The sequence below is a fragment of the Lissotriton helveticus genome, chromosome 7 (genome assembly GCF_964261635.1).
Source record: "Lissotriton helveticus chromosome 7, aLisHel1.1, whole genome shotgun sequence".
NCBI classification, from domain to species: domain Eukaryota; kingdom Metazoa; phylum Chordata; class Amphibia; order Caudata; family Salamandridae; genus Lissotriton; species Lissotriton helveticus.
Genome location: NC_136068.1, coordinates 672,251,965 through 672,278,878, shown reverse-complemented (window position 1 = coordinate 672,278,878; position 26,914 = coordinate 672,251,965). Strand labels below are relative to the sequence as shown.

Sequence of the window (26,914 nt, the reverse complement as noted above, 5' to 3'; positions counted from 1 at the left end):
TTCAAGACAATTGTACGTTGTGTAGCATAAGTGAATGCTCATTGTGGCTGCGAAGAAAGAACAGGGGTCAAGACCCGAGGGAAGTGGTAAAAAGTGCTTGTTTGACACAGGATGACAGAGGAAACAACATGATGGACAGCAAAGCAGCTTCACTTGTTCTCAGTACCTTGCTGTGACCCAGCCTCTCCGCAGGGGCGTAACACAGGCCCCCGTAGCCCACGCGGTGCCGGGGGGCCCCTAGCTCCAAGGGGCCTCTGAACTCTGGCCGGGAGAGCTCCTGATTGAGCCCGGAGTGGGCCCCCTAAGTACTGTGCAGGGAGGCCCCCTCACTTTTCGTTACGCCACTGCCTCTCCGTCTTCTCTTTGAGCACAGCCGGAGGAAGTGCATTTGCGTGCTTGTTGCCACCACAACAGGGTACGCTTATGCAAAGGCTCTTAGCAGGGTGAGATCTGTGGGGGCATACATGCTGAAGTATGCCCCCACAGTATGTGCCAGTGTTACCTTAAGTGTGAATACAGTACATGCAAGTGTACCTTTCTCCCTGACAGAGACGCTAGTGCACAACGCCTTGCCTGAGTGTCGAGGTGAATCTTTTGTTAGGCGCTTATCACTTCCACTCTGGCTACCTATTGCAATCGGTGTCTGGTTCAAGGTGGCTGTAACAGACTTTATTTACACCTCGCTGTACTGTCACCAATAGTGTTAAGCTTTCAGAGTGTACGAGTCTACTCAAACCTGGAATATTACCACCAGCACTTGATTGACAGGCTTCCCAGAATGAAGCACCAGAGATATGGACACATTTCATACACCCATAAGTGCACATAAAGTTTGCCGTTCTTTCATCCTTGCAACATAGCATACCTTTTGTGCTTTGTTTATATTGTGAAATGAGCTTATTTTACTTTGGCTTTGATTTATACTGAGCCTATTTTGTCGTAATATCCATATTATCAAATGACTCCTGATAGTCTTCCATTATTTTTAACCTCAAACCAAACATGATGATGTGTCCAATACTGTTTGTGACATTCTGAATATTTAATGTCTCTTTGGACATACAAGAATGATCTTGGTGAGTATGTTTGCAATTCCCTGATTGGGTACCTCTGCAGTGACACTTGTGCTATGTAAGGGATCAGTCACCTTGAATTTGTGAACAACTTCTGTCACACAGCGCTTGACAGGTGTGTGGTGCCGCTGTCGCTCTGGTCAAGAGGTGTAAAGGTTAGGCAACCCAACTCTAAAGTTGTTTGTGGATTGTCATAATGCAATGCTCGGAGAAGGGCTAAGTCATTTGACTCAAGACTCCATGACAGAAACACAAAGGTCCACCAAATTGGCGACATCTGTCACTATTCAGAACTTTGCCAATTGCTCGTATTGACCAGAGAAAATGCAGTCAACCTAATTCTGCTATGGAGAGTGTGAAATTAAAATAGAGAAATTGGAAAACTTGACTCAAGATGGAACAATGAGAAACCAAGAGATTAAAAGATAGGATAAGGAAAGCTTAAGTGAAACAAGCATTGGCATAGCCTTTGGGACCTTGTAAGTGTTTAGTTATCCAGCACAATATCCTTGGTGCAACCAGGGCCGGACTGGGAACTGAAAGCAGCCCTGGCAACTTTTGCCACAGCAGCCCCCAACCGGCACCTAGCGAGCGAGCGTAGCGAGCGAGCCTGACCGCTACTAGGTGGGTTTTGGAAAAAGACAGACCAAAATGTTGAGTTTTTCAGCACATTTTTCATTACATATTCAATTGTATTAACTTTCAAAGCACAGTAAATAGTGGATGATGACCTTAGTCGTCCGCTCTGGCCCCTGCTCACCAACATCAGGCCTGTCCTGCTCACAGAGTCACAATTTTAAATCCACACTCAGAGGCCCTGGGAGCCATTGGTTCAGGCGCTAGTGCGCTGCTTAAACATGGCCCTGGGCAGGTGGGTGGGGGGTCGGAGGGCCCCTATCTTTGTTTAATCCCGGCCCGGCCCACAAACGACTGGATGCCGGACACGGACAGACAGACAGGCACTAGTAGTGAGTGACTCACCGGGCAGCAGTCGGCAGCAGGGATTGAAACAGGCAGAGGCACTTGCTCCCTAAGCCAACCAGCCCCCTCCGTGTGTACCACAGAATAAGTGGGAGCCCTTATGGGCCACACTTCCTTCTCAGTAGCGCTATGTAGCAAATCTTGGGCAGTGTGCCTAGAGTTATGCCAAACTCTTCAGGTCAATACACAAAACCCTTCGGGAAAGGTTTAAAGAAGTCTGAATACTATACAAAAATGGTTCCGGTTTTAATGTCTTTTCTTAATGCTGAGGCCTTTCTCTCGTGATTTATTTACTTGTGGTGGAGAATATATACGCCCAACAGAAGTCTTTGCTCTGTTAATTATTTAACAGACGTAAGGAAAATATGTGAATTAGCCTTGCGATGCAGCAAGGATGACATGGGCTCTGGTGCAACCATGGAAAAGGGCCCACCTGACTCTGTTAGGGTTATCAGGGTTTGATGGGCCCCTCAGGGCACCTGCTGCACCAATGGTAGCTATGCCTTTGACACAACCTGCTGTCATACCAATGTGTGAGAATACCTACCTGGAAAGGCCTGCTGGAATTGTTTTAGCTTTGAAATTCTGGAGGATTGGGGAGCAAATGTACTGTACATTATTATCTAATATTGAGTAAAACAGTGTTTTACTACATGTGTTGATTCTTGCATTATACCATTCTATTATGGGAAATATCCGATTTTGATGGGGAGTCCCTTTGACCTTTTCTCCTTTCCTTCCTTGTGTGGCCTTCTCCTGGTCGCAGGAAGATGTCAAATCCTGTGCTTAATTAGTAAAAAAAAAAAAAATAGTGCAAGTACAGGAGCCCAAAGTTTTTATTTGGAGCCCACCAGCTGTGCATGCCAGGTTTGCTGAATACCACGGCTGCCTGGCCTTTATTCCATGTCATGCCTTCTCATGCCTCTTTATTTCACCACCGGACACTTATGTCTCTTTATCTTTATCTGCTGTTTTGGCCCTGCTTTTATTTCTCTTTTTATCACTGTTTTCATTACTTTTTCTTACACTATATTTCCCTCTTTTCTGTTTTTCCTTTTTTTCTGACTTTCTCTCTCTTGCTCAGGACTAAAGCCTGAAGACTCGTCCTGGTCCCACCACACCACTAGCGCTGGTACATATTCAACACCCCTGGTCGGATACAGTGACGTTTCTTGCCTCTGACGTTTCGATGTCTCTGTAAATCTCCCTTTTGTAGCTGCCAGAGCCGACACTGCGCTCTGCTCACCGGGCCCTGATTAAAGTTACACATTTCCAGACACCTGCTTTCAGAGTGTACCTTACTGCCTTTTATTTCCCCAAGGCTGCGTCACAGACACCGCCTTTGAAGAAAGTGGCCGGGGCACAAGTGTGCAAAAGTGTAAGCTGTATAAATATGCATATACAACTGGCTGCGGATTGTCAACAGAGCGGCCTGGCCACACCCTGTCTGTGTTTAGGCCCAGATAGCAGATTGTGTATTTCTGCCGCCTCCCTGTGTGTTCTGCGGTTCGCCACATCCATGAACATTTAAATCACACACGTAAGCCCCTTGCAGAGGTTTTTGTGCCCACCACAATTGCATTTCTGATATTTAGGCCAGAGGCGTAATGCAGAGTGCTGCTCCCCCATCCCCTCCCAGAATGTGGTGCGCCCCCTGCTTTGGATACTTCTATATTGCTCCTGAGGCAGGGGCTAGAAATAATTAAATAATGGGCAGCTCTCTCACCAGGTGTCGAGTGTTGACGTCGTCAGAGTCTCTACTGGGCCTCTTACTTCTGGAATGCTCCTCGAGACCTCGACCTGGCCTCACCACCGGTCACACACACTTTTTATTGCGCATGATCATCACCGGCCCTGCTAAGGTGGGTTAACTGAAGGGACTGCGCAGACGCGACGGCGGCCGTGGAGACATCTGCACGCTGCGCGGGAGCACGACACTCCCCCACCCACACTTACAGTGCTCCAAATATACAAATGCATGCCACCATTATTTATGCACATAATTGAATGACTCAGAGAGAGTCAGAGATTGAGAGTTGTGCATGCTTTTTTTTCCCTGCACGGAGCGCGACGGAGAGAGACGCATGCAGACTGTGAGAGATCATGCAAACTTCTTTGATTTACTAATTTATTTTTCTAACGCCGGCCGGACCAAAAATCGGCCGCAGCACCAAAACCGGCCCCTTGCCAAAAAAACGGCCCCCACCCCATCCAGCCGACCGGAGTATTGCCCGGTGCCCGACATTGCCAGTCCGGCCCTGGGTGCAACAACATCAAGTGTTGCATCGCTAAACACTTATAAGGTCCCAAAGGCGAGACCTATTGGCTATGCCAATGCTTGTTTCCTATTTACCGCAATGTTACATTGTCACTGTATTATTCTGCACTGATTTTATAGTGCTTCAAAACTGTTACTCCAGTTATATGTATGCTATTCTGTTCTTTTCGGTGTCTAAATTAAAATACATATATACTCAGTGGTTAGTTTGTAAAATAAAAAGTGCCGGGGCTCTCCTCAGGTGGTAGCGCTAACAGGAGAAATGTGCTGCTGCAAACTGCCTCCTGACTAGAGCCCTGACACTTATTATTCGGGAAAGGACTTAGCCTAATGGCTAGAGCTGCCGATTTTGGAGCTGGGGAACCGGGGTCGAGTCTGTGAGTGCCTCTACATCCTGTGATTCTGGGGAAAATCATGTGCCTTCTAAATGATTGTGTCCTTAACTGGTGCAATGAGCGCCGGTGCTGAGGATTAGGTGCCGCTACTAAGCACTGGAAAGCACCGGCTCAAATTAAGCTCTAATATACTCTATTTTATAAACTGGTGTTGGATTTCTTTCGAATCATGTCAATTACTTATCATCCACTCTGAGCCATCTCCGATCCTCCCTTCTTACAGCCTGCGGCACCGGCTCCCGAGCACAGTGACCCCCTCAACGTCTCCTCGTGACCTTGTAACCTACAGTGTCTGCTCGGCTCTCCTGGCCGCCACTTCAGACATCTCCTCCGCCATCAACTTCGCTGTTTAGGAACAGGCCACCAATATTGACACTCGCTTCTTCCGGCACTCATTCCAGGTATCGCATTGTCATTTGTGTTTAGTAATTGCCTTTCGACAGTGCAATGAGTTTAAAAAACAGTGCTCAAAACAGGCGACCCGTTGTTTTCCAAAACATTGTGGTGCGCCCGAGGGCCTGTTATGATTTCTTCTTAAAGGTACATAAGGTAGGGGGTACCTTGGAAATCGTCGCTATTTTTTTGTCGCTGGCTCCGGAGTCCGAAGCTGGTAATAAAGAAGAGGAAAGACCAAGGAACCACCTACAGAGAGAAGGTAGTCGCATTCCATCTGCCTTGTCCAGCTCGAAAATGCATTTTAAAGCAAGAGCACTAAATTATCTCTTTCGAGAGACTGGTGCAGATATTGTTAGCGCCTCAGTTACATTTTGCCGTTTTTCTCTGATAATTAACGTATTTGATATTTGCGTTGCTAATCTCACAGTCGCCTGATGGTGGCGCTGTAGGTAATTGTCTAGAAGTGCCTTGTCATGAGGCCACTGGACGCTGCCGGTTCCAACCTCGCACTTATTCTGCAGTCTATGACGAGAAGCTCTAATTTTCTGCTACAGGGGTCTAGCTCTGCCTCCTCGTATTTAATTCAGAGGAGTCGCCGTAAAATGGAATTATAGAATTGGTTATTTATTCAAGGCTGGTAACTGTGAATAATCTGAGAGCTATCTCTGCTGTCAAGGAAAACAGCCTTTACTATTTGTGAAGGACATACCTACGTATAATAACTGAATCTTCATTGTCTGTGTACTATGGTGGACAGGGCTGTAAAGAGAAACACATTTACTCTGTGATACCATAAACTTGGTCTATGGGGTGGCAGCAGAAAGGGGGTATAGGTACAAGGAGCCGGGAAATAAAGAGCGAAGTCCGAAATCAACTAAAACAGTTTTGTTTTAGCTATAATCTGTTATTTTTTAATTGACTACCAACAGACAACCTTTCAAATATCTTACTGATTAAGCCACACACTGCAGAGATGTCTGTGTACCCAGCTATTTAAAGGAAATAATAAAGATAAGATAACTGAGTGGTTAATGCACTTTCTGGAGAAATCCTAATGATATAGTCAGAGGTTTGTCTCGTTATCAAATAGCAGAGAGGGTTCATGCTCCTGCTACAAAGCATAATATGTAACGTGCAGGTAAGCAATTTGTATTTTTATGCAGACAGCTCAGTGGGTTACAGCTTTTGCTACAGAGATCCTTGTGTTATCTGCAGGTTAAACATTAAACGTTTTGTAATACAGCTCAGGAATGAACCTGCATTGAGTTTCATACAAACTGCAAGACAAACGTTTTTAACATTACTGTTTTTTCTCAATCTTTTGTTCTAACGTTGGTAAAAAAGGCTTCTTTGCATAGTACAAATGACCATAAAAAGTGAACCTTCTTAGTTTGGATGAATAGCTCATACACACAGGACTTGGAAACGTGAGAAACCTGCCTTCAAGCCATCGCTTATCTTTTAAGTAATCTGAGTGTCTTTTGTCAAGCTTCAGAATTTCTCTGATGGGTGCGTTGTCTAAAATGTGACAGATATCCTGTCTGCCGTATTACAAACGTAATATATTGTAATGCACTTTTAATAAGACAGATGGGATTTCAGGCACATTTGTGACGGAGCCCCCCCCTGGCAAACACTACGAGCCAGATTTACTAACCTTTTACGCAATGCAACACAGCAAGGCAACTAGCTGTGCTGCGTTGCATGAAAGGCAGAAAGCACAAATGCGCCATATCTACTAAGAATGCAGCACACTAAGAAAGTGGAAGCTACAAGGAGAAATGAAGATATTTATTTATGACAGCCTCAGTTAGGTGCGCCACAATGGCAATAACACTGGCTTACTATATTTAAATCTGGGTTTGCATCAAATTCTTTGGGTAGCTGCATGGGAATGCCCGTACTCCATCCATGGAATGCCTCCCAGACGCAAAGTAATGCAAAGCAGCGCTGTGCACTGTGTTGGATTTTATATCACTAAGCCATGCAAAGTCATGAACATTGGACTATGTGTGGTTTATTAAATACAGCCTTATAGTTTGCGGCTGGGCTGTGTTAAAAAAGTGATGTGACCCTTTTAGAAATTGGAGTTCTGGGTGGCAGAGGTATGCACCCTGTCCAAGCAGGAACCACAATCCTAGCCAGGGTGAGTCACAACAACCCCAAAATTATCCTGTGCTCACCCTCTGGTAGCTTGGCACAGAGCAGTCAGGCTTAACTTAAGAGGCAATGTGTAAAGTATTTGTGTAACACTTCGAATAGTAACACAGTGAGAACACCACAAAAAGACTCCACACAAGATTAGAAAAATAGAGCTTAATTCTCTAAATAAACCAAGACCAAAATGACACAATTCCCACAAGTAGAAGTTGAGATAAGACTTTTTAAAGATTACTTGTAAAATAGCGCTTAAAAGCAATAAAATGGGTTATCTGGTGGCGCTAGACTGGGGCAAAGTCAAAAGTTCAGGCCGACTGCGATGGATACAGAGACCTACTTGAGCCCACTTAACCAAAGTACCTTCATTCGAGATGTGTCGTCGTCGAGGGAGATGCAAGGTGCAGCCAGAGCGATGTGTCAGTGTCGAGCCACACAATGGATGAGATGCATCGATTTTCTTCTCGCAACTGCAGTGATGCATCAGTACTGTGTCCGAATCGCTGGTTCAAAATGCGATGCACAGCAGCTACTCCTGCAGTATGTGATGTGCAGATTTCTACTGCGATGAACTGGTTCCAAAGGCAACGTGCCGGGTCAGCTACATGCAAGAATAGAGATGCACTGGTTCGGACTCATGTGAAGGCAACAATGCACCATTTCCAATGAGGATGTGTGGCTTCTGTAAGTAAAAACACCTTAGGCCTCACTTGTAGGGGTCAAGCAGTTCTTCTTCCTGTACAAATGATCACAGGTCCAGAAGTGTATTTAAGTCAAATTGTCTAATACTTATACCCACTTGTGCCTTTGAAGGGGGGAGACTTCAAAGAAAGCTTTGAAGTGCCCAGAAGTCCTCCTTTTCTGTCCTGGCTCCAGACTGACTACAGGGAGTATGCAGCCCTTTCTGTAGAGACAGAACACATCCTATTCAGGTGTGAGTGTGAGGCTGTGCCCATCTCCTCCGTCCCATCACTCACGATGGCCCATCAAGACATACCTAAGCTTCCTTTATATCGGGCGGTCTAGAGGGAATACACACAGCTCAGCTTTCACCCAGCCTATACTGAACAGACACAGGCAGTAGGAACCAAATGACTAAAGGAAGGTAATGCTAACTTTCTAAGAGTGGCATTTGCGAAACTGTAATTTAAAATACAACTTCACCAAAAGTTGTGATTTTAAGTTGTGAGACCAGTGACACCAAACTTGAAAAGTACATCTCCTCACAATTGGGAATTACACTTAAAAGATGTAATAAGGTAATCCCAATCCCTCCTATGGGGGAGATAGACCTGCAGTAGTAAAAATAGAAATTCACTACTAAGACATGTAAAACTTAAAAATACCTGTTTTGCCTTTTAAATACATTGCACCCTGCCTTGTGGGTTAGACAGGGCCTGCCTTAGGGGCGACTTATTTGTAAGAGTTTTAACCTGCTAGGTTGATATGGCAGTTTAAAACTGCACACACAGACTCTGCAGTGGCAAGCCTGAGACATGGTTAAGGGGCTACATAAGTGAGTGGCACAATCAGTGCTTTAGACCCACTACTAACATGTACTTTAAAGGCCCTGGGCACATGTAGTGCCACTTTACTATGGACTTATAAGTAAATTAAGTATGTCAGCTGTGGCTAAGACAATGTTACTATGTTTAAAGCACAGAGCACATGTACTTTAACACTGGTTAGAAATGGTAAAGTGCGCAGAGTTCTAAGGCCAGCAAAAATGAATCAGCAAAAAGTCGGCACGCAGAACATTAATGTGCCGTTACTGAATATTATGCATGTCGGTACTCTGTCCCAGTCATTAGATGTTCACCGCGTCTTATTGTCAGCACGCTTGCAGCCCCTTGATTTTATTTTTGGTTTAATTTAAGGTTGATTTATCCCTTTGTCAATCTGACACATTATATGAGATCCCGTGCAGATTGGGCATGTTAATCATTGTAAGTATAGAACCGCGTTCAGGATTTTGATGAACCACAGTTCCTTTCTTGATACTGCACATGGGCTACAATTAAGAATCCTCTCCCAATGCCCCCCCTTTTCTGTCCTCAGAATCCAGCTGATTCATTTGACATTCTTCTTAATTTAGGAACTAATTGCCCTAAGTGGTTGGACATGGACAGTGTCATTGGATCGTCCTTGCGGCCAACTTCCATTTAATGAGGTTGTGCCCACAAGCTGTGAGTATGTTATCAGCCCCCCTCCTCTTTTACTAATAAGTAATATATGATAGCATGTAGAGCACTCACATGCCTCCTTTTTCTTCTGTGTTTTACAGTGTTCTGCATTTTGTATGCTTGGAGCAACTAAGCCCCTTCCATTTGTCTCAACTGTCGATCAGACAGTGTTCTGACTAAGTGAGCTCCCTTGCATTTACCTTCCTTAATTCTTGACACCCTGTAACGTTGTTTTATCATCAATGGTATTTTTACCTACCCTGTAAGTTGCTCCCCACTAGTCCTGATGAAGATCCCCCTGTAAGGGCTGAATCACTGTCTTCCAACTATCGGGCTCGAAACATCAACTTACTCTCCACTCAGACCCGTACTCATTATTCAAAGCCCTAAGTTTGGGGATGACCCTTCAGAGAGCGCCATTTTCCAACAGACCACTAATTCAAAATGTTAGTTAATCTGGACTCAAATGAGCCCTTTTGTTTCCTGGTATCAAAGTTTCATACTCCATCTACCTCCAAGAAAAGCTGAGACTGGAACAAAATCAGTATATATTGCTCTTTAATTCATGCATTTGTGTTGGTGCTGCAGGACCTAAAACAAAAGGCAACCCAAACACCCAGCTGGTTGCAGCTCTTAACGATAAATTCACCTAGTGTGGGTACTACTGAACGTATCCCAATGTCGACAAATTAGCCTGGTGTGCAGTAGTTTTCACTGGGGCCGTCCTGTATCAAAGATGCTGCTCAGTAATAGCTGCTGTATCCAGGATGTGGCTAGATTTCCCTCATTTTCAGCACTGATGATGAATAATTCTGTTGCTGAAGTGCAAAGCATGTTTACCTTTCTATTTGCACTGTATATGGATGGCTCTTGTCTCGCTATTCGTTTTTCTGAATATCTGCAGATCTGTGTGTCGATTTGCTTGTCTATATTTGTCTCTCTTTCGTCACTGCCTCGCTGTCTGTGTTGACGTGTCTGTATTCCTCTGTCTATTGGCTTGCACATGTCTATACATCTCTGAAATGCAGAATGCTGGCTGAATAATCAAACTCTTAAATCTTGCGATTGTGATATTTGTACAAACAACTTGACATTTTTCTTCACATGCTTTTTACCTTTGCTGTCTCTGGCGGCCTTCCATGGCCTCAGGTAAAATGTCTTGAGTTGGTACGTTTGGTGCCAGGATATAGGGGCTGTGGGGCCTGGGCCCAACCAATAACTTGAAAGTGCCCAAACATTGAAGCTTGACCTGACAGCCTTGGTGTGGTGTTCCCCCAAATGTTTTAACTTCTCCCGTCCTGTTTTCACAAATTCATTTTTGTTGGCCATAGGACTCTGTGCACTTTCCACTGCTAACCAGTGCTATAATCCTTGTGTTCACTCCTTAAACATGGCAAAATTGTCGTTTAAGAAATTGGCACATTTAATTTACTTATAATTTGTAGTAAAGTAGTAATATATGTACCCAGGGCCTGCAAATGTAATGCTACTAGTTGGCCTGAAACACTTATTGTGCCACCCATTGAAGTAGCCCTTTAAAACGTGTCCCAGGCCTGCCATTGCAGCATGAGTGCAGTTTTATACTGCAAATTTGAGTTGTGAAAATAAACCTTTTGCCAGCACTAAACTTTCCTTTTTAATAAATATACTTCACTCCTAGGGTGGGCCCTAAACAGCCCATAGGGCAAAGTGCAGTGAATTTAAAACATAGGACATGTACTTTTAGATGTCCTGGTAGTGAACTATTCTGAAATTTGTTTTTCACTACTGCAAGGCCTACCTCTTCAGTAGGATAACATTGGGTTACCTTATTACATTTAATAAGTGCTAACTTTTGATTGGGCATAGGTAGACAAATCATGTTTGGTCTCAAATTAATTCCAATCTAAAACCCCTTTTAATAGTGCATTTGGATTTTAAGTCACAATTCTGAAAAATACCACTTTTAGAAATTTGGGAATTTTGTCTCCTAATCAGGTGCCTGAGTTACATGACTGGGTGTAGTTGGCCTTTGTGTATTCCTCCCAGAGAGTAAAACAAAGGGAGACCAGCTGTTAGCAGGATAGACCATCTTGCCAAGATGGGAGGGGCAGAGGTGTTTCCTGTCCCACTTGCAATTCAAAGTGCAGTCTCCAGCACACTCACAAAAAATGTAACACCAGCCTTCTGTCACCCTAGACCCCTTGGAGCCTGGGCAGAGGGTGGTAGGAAATTCCCAGAACCAGATGCACAAAGACCTAGAAGGTTTTCTCATTTCAAAGGCTGGCACCAGATATAAATATTAGAAACTCAGACCAATTCTTCATTTCACTCATGAACCTATGAAGAACCTTCAAAAGGACTGCTTTGTACTTCAGAGGACTGCCCTGCTTCTTGAGGCCTGCTTTGAATTTCAGGGAACTAACTTGCTGCTACCAGGGGTCTGACATGCTGCTAGAAGCCTGCCTTGTACCCTCAGAGGACTGCCCTACTACTTGAGCTTGCCTTGCTGCTTGTTCTAAGAACTACCAGAGTGACTCCAACAGTCAGTTGCTGACCTCCTAATCTGAGCTTCAGGGACACAACAAGCCCTAGAGGCCACCCTGCAACTGCCCAGTTGACCTGCTGGAACTGGACCTGCCTGGACCTGCAACTAGTCCTGCCTGAACCCTGCTGACCTCTGCTGGAGTGAGTCCCTTATGCCCTAGTGCTGCCTCCCCAGGTTCTGGACCCTCGACTGGCATCGGAGTACTCTTCTCTGTAAGGAAAGAGAAACTCTGCCGTTTTGGGCTCTTTGCGACTGCAAATGGTCCTGTTTACACTGAGACTTTGCCGACCATGAGAAATGCCTACACAAAGCTCTGGTGAATCCAACTCTTCAGGCCATAGTGACTGCCACCGACAACTTTCATTGTGAAATTTGCACTTCACACTACAGCAATGACAACCAGTAGTGATCGCCAAAGTGAAGCTCCAGCAATGACCACGTGCAGCACCTGACCTGCTCTTTGCACTACAGTGACAACTGTCCACGGCGCTCTCCCTGTTCCTCAGAGATTCCTCCACCGCAAACTGGACTCTTCGCTCCAGACTTGAAGAAAGTAAATTTGAGTCATATCTTTACAAACACACCTACCCATGACTGTAAAGAAGGGTGTGATACGGTTGTTAAAGTCCCTCTTATCTTGCAATGACATTGATGCACATAGCATATGCTTGTGAGCTCTTTCATTCTATGATCTTCTCCATGGACCATCATGTTTGTAAGGGCATTCTGTGGGGCACGCTCATCATCTCACCTCTCTATGGAACTGCTCCTAAGACCTGTGACCCACCAATAATTTGTAAAACCTGACTCCTGTGGTTTGTACTGTCTAAAATCTGCTGATTATTAGTAGGCTTGTGTGGGAGCTTTATGCAGAGAAGGGATAGCTTTGCTGTATATACCTGCATGTAAATTAGGCCTAATTGTGAAATTCCGCTCTGCTCGCAGAGTTTTTCTAACTATGCACTCCATGTAGCACGCAAAGTTCTGAAAAACTCGGAGAGCGGTGTTTTTTCCTCGCCCCCGCTTGCCAATGTTAAGTTGGCGAGCGAGGAAAATCTTACTCCAGACCACCTCCCAGCGAGATTTCTCAGTGCAGGCGGTCGCAGATGGTCGCTACCGTTTGCGTTAAGAACCCCTCAATTCATCTTGAGGAAGCTGCCACTCAAGTAGAACATCTACTCGAGCGACAGAAAGAAGCAGCGCCCTGTTGCGCTGCGGGTGCTGACGTTTGTGCTGATTTTACAGCACAGGACAAACGCATTGTGATAAAAATCAGCTTGAATGGCGCAACATAACGTACTCTGCTACTTGCGGAAAAACGCGTACACAGTGGAGTTTTTCGGTCACTTCGGAGAGTTTCATGTAGCGGAACTAGGCGAACTCCTCCCAGGCCTAGCCTAAATATATCCTGCAGGTTCTAACCTACAAACTGCAGCACGCATATAACATCCCTCTACCAGCCCTAGGAAGTCTTGCTTTCAGAGGCTATACTGTACTGAAGCAGTTGATCCAGCGCTCAGGTACGCAACATTTTACAAAGACAGGACCCAATTTCCATTATCGAACGAGTCCCTTTGCGCTGGGTTAGTGAGATTCTAATGACTATACCAACTTACCAATTTCCATTTTCTAATACCAATTCTGGAGATGTAATCTTTATTCAGTTGATTACGTTAGACAAATTAATACTCCACAATAAAGACACTTCTAATAAAGACAGACTCATTTGTAAATCTTAATATATTTATCTAAATAATGTGAATAAATGCTCATCAAGTGCAAATCTTCAGCACAAATCATATATCATCACAAGGCAAACATCATAGGAAGAGAAAATGACAAATTCATAATCAATGACAATGCATAAAGGAGTGGATAGGAGAAGAGACAAAAGACTCAAAAACAAATGCATTTGCAAAAGGTTATGAAAATACAGATATCAGGCTATACTAACCCAATTAGGAAACTCTATTCCCTGGCCACGGGAACAGCAAGAGCACCTCAAGAAGATTTGAAGTGGCAAAGACTAAGTCAGGATACACAGGAGGAAACAGCAAATTGATGACATACGACGATCTCACCCCAACGGTCAGCAAAAATGTCTGCCCAAACCCCTCCCACCAGGCACCTCAATTATACCCTTAAACCCAAAACACCAACCCACAGAAGTAAATACTTCATTGTTTTATTCATTCAGATGACATCAGCATCCACCCCAGGAAACTCAAGTCCAGGCTAGTATCATCTCTTTCCTCTTCTCCGGTCTCTTTAATATACTTTGTATATTTTCCGCTGAGCGCCTCTCCGCAGAGGAAGCTTCCTTCCACGTTTGCCGCATTTGTTCTTTCATTAAAGTTCTTGGCAAGCACTCAGAACTCAAAGGACAAGGTTAAGTTAATTTCTCCTCTTTCTTGCATCCCTCTAATTTCTAGCTTTTTATTTTTCAACTTTAACCAGTTATTTGTCATGCAGGAAAGAAAGCCACTCTTCTAGAAGAAACAAACACAAACATTTCTTATTCACTTGTAAATGATTTTCTCTATGCACCAACCCAATGCTCATCTACGCATTCCACGTTAAATACTAATACCCAGCTTGGCGTTAATAACATGCACTAAAACAGCATTAGTGCTTTTACTTTACATCAAGTCAAAAAACATTTTGTGACCTACTTCAGTAATTTAGATTGCGCTTGCGCAGTAGCATTTTCACTCATTTTAGGCCTTTTCCGTTAATTTTTCGCTGCACACGGTTAGTAATTGTTACTGCAGGTTCATTCCAAGCACGTTTCTTTTTACTCGAAAACCCTGCTCCATCACAGTCAAAGGTATTTATTGTGAACGATTCCAACAAAAACTCCTCCTCTGCTTTTCTTCATTCTTCCCCTTTTGTCTTCTTCTGCTCCCCTCTTTCAGTGATTTAGTATATTGTTTTTCTCAATGGCTTTCCCATTTTTTTTCATTGCTTCTCTCTCCTTTTGTTAGGTTGAGGCAGTCAGCCCTTCTCTAACCTATTTTTAGGTCGAGCTGGTGTTAGCAGCGCGAAGCGCTGCATCCAGCGAAAGACCTTATGTTATTCACTTGCTGGGAATGTTGGACAGGGGATGGGCACGCGCAAGCTCTCGGCGATTTCACCTCGTGGACGCACACGTACAGCCCTGCACCGTGCACATATCCTGTCCCACATTCACAGCAAGTTAGCCTCTCGCAATCGCGCGCGCACACACACACAGCCACCTCACGCATGCACATAAACAGGCACACACACATGCGCACACACACACACACACGCATGCAAACACACGCAGGCACACACACACGCGCACACACAGGCACACACACGCGCGCGTGCCGAGTGAGGTTGAAGTCTGCGTCTATGGGAGTGATCGAGAGTGGATTCCAGAGCCCGCTCCTGCACGGGCCTCCGCAGGACCTCCCTCTCACCTGCTTCCGATAGCTGCTCCTCACTGGGTAGCTGCTGTTGGGAACATCCATTCCTGGAGCGCCGGTCCTCGGATCCCGATGGGCAGGCGGGGGCAGCGCGGCCAGGGGCTCCTGAGCAGCCTGCTAACTTTCTGCGGCTCCTGCAGGGCCGGCCTGCGGGAGCGGCGGCTGCGGTGCACGGGCGGGGCAGGACAGCGGCGGCGCAGGAGTCGGAGCCACGAGCAGTATTTGGTATCCCATACAGTCCCGTAGCCCCTGCCCTTCGGCCGCCTCCGGGGCTACACCCTGCTAGACGCGCCATTGGCTGAGCGCCCCTCATCGCTGGCTCATCACCAGCGCTCCCTGCTAGTCCCGCCCCTTACCAAAAGGAGTATCTGGACCCCACCTCGGCACCAGACCTGGCAGCGGCACACCGAGCCGACGTGCGTCTACTGTGCACGCGCCTCTTGTTGGTTCTGCAAGAACTGGTGCTATAAATAAAGCAACGTGCCGCCGTGGGTTGGCCCCCAGAGCTCAGGCCATCAGCTGTGCTTCATGGATCTGTTCCTGCTGGCTTTACAGCACTCCAGACTGCTTCAGTAGTACTCTTTCATGCCAGCGACCCCAAGATAGTCTCTGACTCAACGTAAGAGCCGCTGTCCAAACCCTGGCTTCATCTGTGCACGTCCTCATCTCACACTGAAGTTCACGTCCATTCCATATTCAGCAGATCTACAATAAATACTGAGCGTCCCCCGAGTAGAAAAAATTGCTTTGACAGATAGTTTACACTGTAACTCCATGCACAGTGCCTCAAAAGTTCACAATTCAGCAGGAGTCTGCATCTTCCATGCTCCTTGTAGAATGCTGCTGGTTGTTTCTATCTCTTTGCTATCAAGTTAGAGTTTTGTTTCCCATCTCCTACCTTTTTTTTACCTCGTCCATCGTATATCTTTATTTTATTGAGCTGTTGCAGGCTAAACACAATGAGTAAGCATGAAAACCACCCTTCAGTTCTCCTGTCACTGCTCCGTGGTGGGATCACTTCTTTGTACACAGTCCAGGTAGTTGAAGCATGTGCTTGCCGGAGCTGTCTCCTACCCCACTGGAAGGTGATTGATGCTTTTGTGCATACCCGCACATCTAAGGCAGTTGGGAAGAAGCTTGGGATTACAGTGCAGTGCAGTGAGAAGGTTGGGGTAGAAAAGAGCAGGGCCTGTCATGGAGCTGACCAGTCTGACGAATATGTTCATTCAGTGGAGGGAAATTATGACACGGTGATGTGTACATTCTCATTCGCAGCTGGAATCCATTGCAGGAATAGCTTAATTTGTGACGCTTAATAGCTAAGTGGCTCCCACTTAATGCATTGCAAACTTCAATGTTTTTGCCCCCTGTAATCTTACTTTATTTTGTGGACCGAGGGTCACGCCATGACTAATTTGATCCATCTGGTGGGAGTTTGGAAGGTGAGGATGGGTAGGCTCAGATGACTGCTTCATCCCGTCAAATATTCCTGTGCATCCTCCCTATGTGGGTCAGTGTTCTCCTTTTGGGTTCTCTGTTTCTGAGCGGTTGGAATTCCTAACTTTGTGCACTACTTTTCAGAGGTTTCTCCTACCAGGCTGGTTGCAAAAAAACCTGTTGTGGGCTTACCGACAATTTACAACGGGCTTAGATCCTATTCATTTCTTAACATTGGTTGACTTCATGGACACTCATTTTCTGCTTCTTATTCAACGGGTTGCCTTCCTTTTCTTTGCCTCTGCCCTGCTGCTTGACCTCTTCACCATCCTTTTGATTAGCTGATTTATAGCCTTCCACTGCTCGCTTTCAGGGAACTATTTTTCGCTGAGCACTGCATGAGAAGGCATGTGTGTTCCAGTTTTTCTTTCTTGTGGCTCGTGTGCCTCTCACCCTGCTAAATACCTGCCCCCCGCCCTCTGTTGCTCCCTTGTGTGCTTCTGTCTCTCGTATGCTTTGCTTAGCGTGCTCCGCTTTACTCTTTTCCATAGAGGTGATGCTTTTATTACTCCCTCTCTCCATTGCTTCACCAGACGTCGACTCTGCCCGGAAAAAGAGTTTGTAGTATCATCCGTTTCCAACACCTAGAGTGCATCTAAAGCAGCATCGATTTATTTCCCCCCACCCCGCGTACTGTAGTTCAGCACAATAGGTCTCGCATTAGCAAGAGTATAACCTATTGGCATTGTAAATGACAATGCCTTAGACTTAGGTTCTAAAAACCAAAACATAAATAAAAGACATTGTCATTTACAATGCCAATAGCTCAAACTCATGTAAATGCGAGACCTATTGCATTGCAAATGCTTGTTTATCTACCTTGTGCATCTCTTAGCTTCTCTTTTTTTTTTTGGCTTACATTGAACACTAAAGATACTCAAGTGATAAAACGCAAAATTGTGGAATGTGAAATAATCTTATAACCTTCTTCGTGCTGTGTGTTTCCTATAGAAAATAATATAGTTACGCATCACCTGAATAAAAATAAGACCTTTTTAGAGAACAGGGCTAAGTGGTGTTTTCCAGCATTTTCTGCTTCAATACAGGTGGAAAGATTGTTAACAAAGACAGAGGGGAAATCGTTGATATTGTTCATGTCTGTGAAGGAAGTACAGTATTGTACCTGGAATTTGGACTGAAGAGGAAGTAGGTAATGTCTATGTCGGGTGTACGTCTGAATATCAGAGAAACATTGTGTCCTTAACCCGTTGGCTGCTGCCGTCGGCCATTGGCCGACGGCAGCACTACCTCGCTGGTGCTGCCGTCGGCCAATGGCCGACGTGACCGCGCCCGTTTTTTAAAACAGCCGCACTGCCGCAAAAAAGCGGAAGCAGCCAACGGGCTAATACTGTTTCCAAAATATATTTCTGCATTTGGCGTGGATTTTCTATAATGAACTCCAAGGGGATAACATTGTTGTAAGCAATATTTGATAAATACTATTTATACTACACGAAATTGTGATTCCAGTTTTGAGATACTACACCCGTGAATTATGCAACACCTGGTATCACATTAATTTACCTTGAGGTATGAAATAGTGCCCATGGTGTTCATAAATGAGGAGTGCCAAAGACAGTGACGTCATGAACTGTTTTTGTTGGTTTCTCAAAATGAAACTAGATGTATTAGGAATATCTGAGAGTTTGATTCTCCATGGATTGGAGGTGCCGGTCGGATCAACAGACACAGAGTTGCAGAGCCCAAAGAGGTTGATACAATGACACTTAATCGTCCTGAAAAAGGTTCATCTACTTGCAAATTGGCTGAAATAGGTACATATATTAAGAATGAGAAAAGCATGTTGTGGAGGAACAAATTAATTAATACCGGAAATAATCATTCTCTTCAATGGTTGCCTAATATTCCATTCTCCCAACTTTAACACACTATTTAGTCGTGTTGGATTAGTTCGATGACATTGTTCAGACCTTGAATGAGAATTAAATAGTCCCCAGCCTGTTGAAGGTTGAACTGGGCTTGTTGAACCACCAGATAGTAAAAATAAAAATGAGCCGCATTTTCAGAAAATTCACAATGTGTTTGTATAAAGAAAATGTATATGGAATTAATTTCAAGGACAATTGTAAATGTAGTTTGCCATTCTAAAAACCTTGTTTGTTTTCTTTAAGGATTGTAATACTCTACGTGTTCTTATATCCAAGTCTCATAATGCAACACAATTTAACTGCTGCTTGAACCTTCTTGCGTTTATTGTGATAACTTGCAAGTTTACTTTAGAATGTCACTGTTTTATTTAAAATTATAATCTTCTCCAATAAACATAGAGGTCATTCCATTCAGCTTCATACCCTCAACATTCGGAGGAAGTGGTATTCTGCCATCAATAAAAAGATATGTTGTGAGGTGAAAATTGCCCACATGTCCATTGATCAGCAAGGGAGCTAGGCCTTCAAACAGGAGAAAATACCATGTTGAGATAGAACTTTCCATGAAGAATACATACACTCCACCCACTCTCCCTGGGCAATTTAAGGCTTTTAGGTAAATTGATATTTTAAAAGAAAAAGTATGGGTCCCCAAATTTGAAAATCCCATATGATGTCAACATCAATCGAAAATCTATTGTTAGCTTGGTGTCAGTTGTTTCTTAAAGTGTGAATCCCACTAACAGGGAGTGAGACTGAAGGGGGTGCTTGTAATGTACTGGGGCATAAATTATCCTAGGAATGGTAGTCCACCTAAATGTCTTTTAATAACAATAAAAAAAATATAAATCACAATCTTTCTATTATGATCTAGAATAAACATAGTCATCCATATGTCCTGACGATAGCACCAATAATAGGGTCTTTCAAAACCTAACCATATAAGGCCAATCTAACCCATATACTGTTGATCAGGGGATTATGGTATGCTATATGTATTTGTGGAACGTACAATCATCCACTAGGGTATCCTGGTGCTGAGCAGGCATACGGTTCTTGTCTCGAGGTCAGGGTTACTCAAAGACCAAGTCTTAGGCTTTTTGTGAAACTCAAATAAAGAGAAGGAGGCTCTAATGTGTAGTGGGAGGTCGTTCCATGCAATAGTAGGGATGTATGGGAAAGCTTAACCTCTAGCTCTTTTCTGTGTGTGGGTGAGATGTGTGCCATTAAGAGTCTGGAGGAGTGGAGGTATCTAGCTGGTTGATGGGAGGAGATGTAACTGTTCAGGTAATCCAGGCTTGTCTTGTGTAGTGCTTCGAATGTGAGGGTAAGGAGTCTGAACTAAGCATAATTGTGATTTAGGAGTAGTGGAGCTCCCTGAGGTGTGGTGTGATGTGAGTTCCAGGTGAAAGGTTGAGGATGATTCTGGCTGCCACATTCTGGATAGTTTGTAGTCTTCTGATGAGTTGCTTTGAGTTTCAAGTGCCAATGGCATTCCCGTAGTCCAGCCTGCTGGAGACAACGGAGCGGGTGATGGTTTTTCTGCTGTTGCGTGGGAGCCATTTGAAGATCTTCCTCAGCATCCTCGGGTGTGAAAGCAGGAATCTGGGAGGACATTGACTTATGCGAACCAGCCTAGTTTGTTGACAATAATGATCCTGAGGTTCCTGAGTGGCAGGTGAAGTAGTTGTGAGTCTGAGGTCGGCTGGCAACTAGGTGGAGACCCAGGGAGAGGTGCTTTTTTCTGAAGATTACTACTACCATCTTGTTGGTGTAGCGCTTGAGACAGTTAGACTCCATCCAGGTGGTGACCTCGATCACGCAGGTGCTGAACTTGTTCCTCATGTTGAGGGTTTTGATGAGAGGGACAGTATAAGATGTGAGTCATTGGCATAAGAGAGGATGTTGTAGGTGTGGATGACATTGGCTAGTGGAGTCATATATGTGTTGAAGGTTGAATCTTGAGGCACTCCGCAGATGAAATGACAGGCTTCTGAGGAGTACTCTGTTAGGCTAACCATTTCAGTGCTTTCCATCAGAAAGGAGCAGATCTATCGGATAGCAGATCCTTGAATGCCAATCTTTTGTAGAGATTGCAATACATTTGCACTCCAGCACCATTACCAAGCCTGGTCTGACTGTTGCTGTCACTGTGGCTCTATCTCTGGCCCGCATCCTTAGCGCCTTGCTTTGTGATGGTACTGCATGTCTACCCTCTACCTGAAATTTCAGACAGACCTGTATGAACAATGGGCAATTTGAAAAATCCATGGGAAATGTTCAAAATAGACTAGGACTTAAGAAACCTGTGTTTTTCACAATAATAAACATGGCTTCACACTGTTGAATTGTCTTGTGAAGAGGCAATCAGCAAATGTCTGGTTGAGGAAGAAATACATTAACACTGCATTAGAAGGTCTTGATGCTTGGAATATTATGGTACAAATGACTTTATTCCTCATGATGCTTTCCTTTCCTTCCTTTATTTAGTTGGCACCACAAGATGGCGTCCCAGCAAAAAGAGTTATCAGAGCAGGACGCAGATTTACCGTCTCTTCATCGCACGTCCTTAGCTTACATGCAAGTCCATCTGGAGGAGCATGAGCAATGCAAGCCCAGCACCAAGGAGTTGATCCTCAAGAAGGCCAAGGAGATCTGCATGTGCACACCAAAAATGATCACAAAATCTCTCATTCAGCTCCTTCCTATGCTGGAGTGGGTCCCTCGTTATAAGATCAAACAGCAGCTCCTGAATGACATTGTGTCAGGGCTCATCGTTGGAATTGTTACCATTCCGCAGTCTATTGCGTATTCCCTCTTAGCCAACGTGGATCCCATTTATGGACTATACACAAACTTCTTTTGCTGCCTTGTTTACATTGCCTTTGGCACATCACGCCATAACTGCGTTGGGACCTATGGGGTGCTCTGCCTGATGATTGGCCAATCAGTTAGCAAGCAGTTGAAAGCTGCTGGATATGCGACAGATGGAGGAACTGTTGCTGGGGCATTTATAAACACATCCTTACCAATCAATACCACAGACTTTTGTGACAAGAGCTGTTTTGCCATCAAGGTTGCCACATCCTTGACTTTTCTTGTTGGGGTTTACCAGGTAATTTGCAAGAATTAATTCTGTTTGCATAGTCTAGTCTTTCATACAGAATGAGACTTGAAAAGAATGCTTGGCACATTAATACTCATCAATTACTGGATTGGTGGTGAACATGAGAGTTTCACAATGACAACCAAAATGGCAAGCACGGGGTGATGCATGTAATGGTTGAGAACCTTCACGATATGATTATAATACCTGACTAGATGTAATAAAGGAACCAGTATCACAACTGCACACTGCATGTCTATTGCAGGTTGGACCCCAACGGAATAAAAGCGCAAGTATACCCACTGCCCTTGCATACACAAGGTTTGCATGCTTGACGTATACTCAGAAAAAAATAGTGTAATATGCTGAGCGAACTGGGGAGGCAAACTGCATCACCCTGGCGAAAGCCCCGGACCTATTTAGGTCTTAGAGTTGGACTGAAACTTGTTGCTATGACAAAGGGTCATAGGACCATTAAATCCTAAAAACCCACGTACATTGTAATTTTAACTACTCCACCAATAAAGGAACACCTTGGAGGAGTCAAGGCAATTTTAATCTCTAGCTAAGCCCCCTGATCTTTTTTCTTATAAAAGCTCCGAGAAAGATGGTTGAGCTCACCCTGACCTTTAGGAGTCAGGGTGAACCAGATAATGAAGCGTGACACTACTAGATTGTGTGAGGATTATTTAAAGAAAAGGAAGTCTTTCCTTTGCCGCATTTAAAAGTGGTACCATTGTGAAGGCTAGTCCCCCCTCCACCCCGAAACATATTGCACCCAATATTAAAGGTGGTTGCCATAGTCCATAAAATGATCAAAGAAATTGGTCCTGTTCCTCTAGTTGAGAATTAAAATTCATCAATAATTAAGCTTCTGTGGTCTATCAAACCCACAGTCCATTGCACCTGCTGCACTCCTGAGAGATACCACCCTGAAGTCACTGACCACTCATATGCTCTAACCAATATCCCCATGTGAGTATTACCATGCATCAGAATAGGCTGGAACTGGCAGGCCAGGACATTTGGCAGTTCCCAAAGGGCAATGTCTTCTACCCTCTTCTAATTAATGAATGGTATCTCTTTTGTATTCTTTCAGATGAATAGCAAAGAATCTCCTTTTAGAATCATTGCTTTCTCTTAACATATGGGGGCATATTTACACGGGCATTGCACACAGAACCCTCATTTTTAACAATGTTCCTGAGGGGTAATGCCATGCTCCAGCTTTGTAAATCTGATACCCTTTCATGCAGGTATCTGAGTGAAAGGGGCATGCAATGGGTGTTCCACCACAACACCCATTGCTTTTTAACACCGCCCCAGATTTACAAGGATCTGTAAATCTGAGGTAGCACCAAAAACTAATGCCATGCAAGAGCAGACTTTAGAATGGTGAAACAAGGAGAACTGCTTTTATTTCTCCTCGTTTTTGCTTTTTTTATGTAGATAGAAAGAGCAAACTACCATTAATGAATGTTTATGTGCAGGAAGCTGTCCCTTCCTGCAGATAAACAATCATTAAATAATGACGATTTACTGCTTCTGTGTGCTGCATCTGCACCTTCCTGCACATCGACAATTGGCGCTAGGCAACTATAGTGCCAGCCCTAGGGAAAACACAGGGGTGTGCCATATTGTAGTAAACACGGCACATCTCTGCATTTTGGAAATGTCACGGCACTGCCAAATTTGGCGAAGCTCCATGCTCCAACATTAGGTTGTAAATATGCCCCATGATTTGTTCTTTCGAGTGCTGCGGGTCCTCTTTGTACCATAGGCCTCTGCACTTGATTAAAGTTTCTTTGCTTAAGCACAAAGACTCTGAAAGGTGATTTTGACTTAATATTCTGGTTATCCACTGTATTGAAAGATCAGACCCATTAGTAAGTTGAGAAATGAACGTAAATAAACTTGGCTTCTACTATTGGAAATTAGGTTTAGGGGAGTGCCCTGACACCTACCAGTACATCGCCTTTAACTAGGATATGACAGGGAGACTGTCCTGATATTAACAGTGAGCACTTATTTATCAAGGTTTGTGCCCTGCTGATGGTCTGGTTATTAGTTTACATGTCATCTGGGTGCTGGTAAAAGCTGCTCAAGAGCGTGTGCGATGAAATAGCTCCTTGGAAGGGTGCCTAGTGATTACCTCAGAAATGTAAAGGAATCCTGTGAGACGCGTCTTCCCGTATATGCTCTCTCAGGCTTTCTCCCAGATTCTAAAGATGTAAGTATCACCCTAGCAGCACAAAGATGAGGCTTAATGTGCTCCATTCTTATGTGAATACTAGATACTGTATCTTAAATTCCAAAGCCCCCTTAAACTTCCTGGTTACCTTGGTGGTCGATGCCACTGATGGGAGGAGTTGTGAATGTTAAGCCAGACACAGTTTAAGCAATGAATCATTTAAGTGATATGCATTCCCCCACCATCTATCCTTGTTCAAAGACCTTTTATCACATTTGGGAAACTTCAGTCTTACAATCTTATATCGTGATAGCTTTTCTTACACAAATGATAGCCAAGCCAAACTTGCAGCATTTTTTCACACATTGTGAAAATTGTAAAGATACCCAGGGTTTGCGATTTACCTTGGAGCAGAGTAAGAGATCAGCACAGATCTGGTACAATTTAGTTTTTAAAAACAATTGGAAAATAGGTGCTGTGCAAGAAAGTGCCAGGCCAGGTCCCTGCCAGGTGGCAATAGAATCACCCACAGCCCTGTTTGAGCCTACTTAGGCCTTATCAGTGAGGTATAGCTTAAGATCAGTGTTACATTGTGCTTGGTATCTATGTCTGGGCATATCCGTCACACTTAGGCTGTCTACCCATACCCTGCAGCTGGAGGTTCAGCACAACATGGACTACAGGAAATTGTGTTTTCTTTTAGAGATTAAGGCTGCCCTGGTAAGGATAAACAAGTGCTGCTAGTCAGCAGCCATATATACCTTATGCCCCGCTGAGAGAGGTCAAGCCCAAGATTTACTGGAAGTGGAAATGGGATCAATACAACACCATAGAGGTAGGCAGAAGATATGTGGCATGATCTTGGACCTGTGAGGTAATGAGATTAGTCACACTACATATGAGAGTACCTTTAAGCCTCTCCCCCAATTTGTTTAAAGATTTCCAGCTTATTGCTTTGCACAGCTAGCAAAGTTTAAAACATGCTTGTGAAGAATCACACTTCACAACTTTGATACACAACTCCCTAAAAGTGTACTCCTTCTAACTCACCGGAACTGGCTGAGAAGAAAAAAGGTTTTCATCCTTATTTTTTAAGTAGTAGTCAAAATATCCTAATTTTGTAGATTTTGCTTTCTTATAGTTTGTGAGAAATATAAGTACGAACCCCGGATGTGAACCCAGAGAGCTATGCAGGTCTGAAAACTTGACAATAGTAAAGGGTTTCCCCAACAAATTTCTCATTGTAAGTGCAAAATATTGCATGTACATTTTACCCATTTTGCAAAGTTGGACACCCAGGGGAAAATGAGGATGGTTGACTGACAGTGATTCTACCTATTGTTTACTCAGAATATCTAAAAAACAAAATTTCCTCAGAATAATGTGATAGAAAATACAGAAATGTATGACCAATTCAAAAGAATCCCCTTACCACAATTCTACCAATAAAATCCAATCATCTTGATTGGCATATTTTTCTCAAGGAGAATCGTACACAATTACGACCATGTCAAGTCCATATCTTTGTAAATGTTACTTTGTGCGTCACCCGTGTGTTTGTACATAGTATGTTATGTTACTTTATTTTGCAGAGGGCACATATACCAAGGGAGGCGTCTTGATAATGTGTCTTAACCGTATCTGACAGAAAAATAAAGAGGAAAAAATACCTACTTAGAGACACTCGGAGATCATTCAGGGGCATTTTATCAAGAAAAGGCGTTAAAATTATTTCCGCTTAAGCGGCAGGAAACTGCCTCTAAAGCGGCGATAAAGGGCTTGATAATATGCCCTTGTGAATTCTCATAGAAGCCCATGTTCTGGTGGGACCATGGGCTTCTATGGGAATTCTCCAGGGCATATTATCAAGCCCATTATCACCGCTTTAGCGGCAGGATAATTTTAACGCCCTTCTTGATAATATGCCCCTTAGTTCTTTAATTGCTTTCTAAAACTAGTCAGAATAGTCTGTGCTCTAACGTGGTCTAGCAGTGCATTCCACCTTTTACAGGTAGTGTGGGAGAAACTTCTCCCTCCCCAATGGGCCTTCTTGATCCGTCCCAGGAACCATTACCTTGTTGGCAGTTGAGGATCACAAATTACGCATGTGTATATACCACTTGAAGGACGCTTGGAGGGAGAGAGGGCCAACCTTGTGAAGGGCCTTCCCAAAATAGGGCTTTGAATTTCATCTGCTTCCTGACAGGTAACCTGTACAAATTGCAAATGACCTGAGAGATAGAACTGAATTTTGGGAGATTCAATAAAACTCGGGCTGCCACGTTTTGGAACATTTGCAACTTTTACTGCGTATTCGCTGCTGAGATCCCACATACAGAGCATTGCAGTGATCGAGTCTCGAGATTACCAGGGTCACAATTACAGATTTCTTTAGCTCGATGGAAAAAAAAATGAAGGATTTATTTCAGCACCTTCAAGGTAAAAAGTACAGGCAGAAGCTACCGGACTTATATGTTCAGAAAACGCCAACTTGGTGTCAAAGATTACCTTTACATTCCTCACTTTTTGAACTAGCACTGGGATAGAGCTCAAATTGAAGGGCCACCAGGTTGTACTCCAGAGGGAGGTATCATTGCCAAAGAGCATTACCTCTGCTTTCTCCGAGTTGATATGAAGCAGTTTTTTTAATCACAACAGTTCTCATACAAAAATTATATCGGCGAGCAACTATCTCGGGATTCTATCTATCTGGGTCACTGATTGTATCAGCAGAACTGGTGAAATGCAAAATGGTAGGACTTTTGCAATTTACAGCACATGGCACCATAAAA

At 44.0% G+C, this 26,914-nt stretch overlaps 1 protein-coding gene across 1 annotated transcript in view; it reads left to right on the top strand.

The window, feature by feature from the left end:
• Positions 1–5,307: 5,307 nt before the first annotated feature.
• LOC144766961 (sulfate transporter-like) overlaps positions 5,308–26,914 on the top strand; it is a 69,331-nt gene continuing 47,724 nt past the window's right edge. Inside the window, exons 1-2 of the mRNA XM_078650643.1 lie at positions 5,308–5,382; positions 21,316–21,940. Coding sequence (XP_078506769.1) covers positions 21,329–21,940 — 612 coding nt within the window. The 5' untranslated portion in view covers positions 5,308–5,382; positions 21,316–21,328. The remainder of the gene's footprint in view (positions 5,383–21,315; positions 21,941–26,914) is intronic.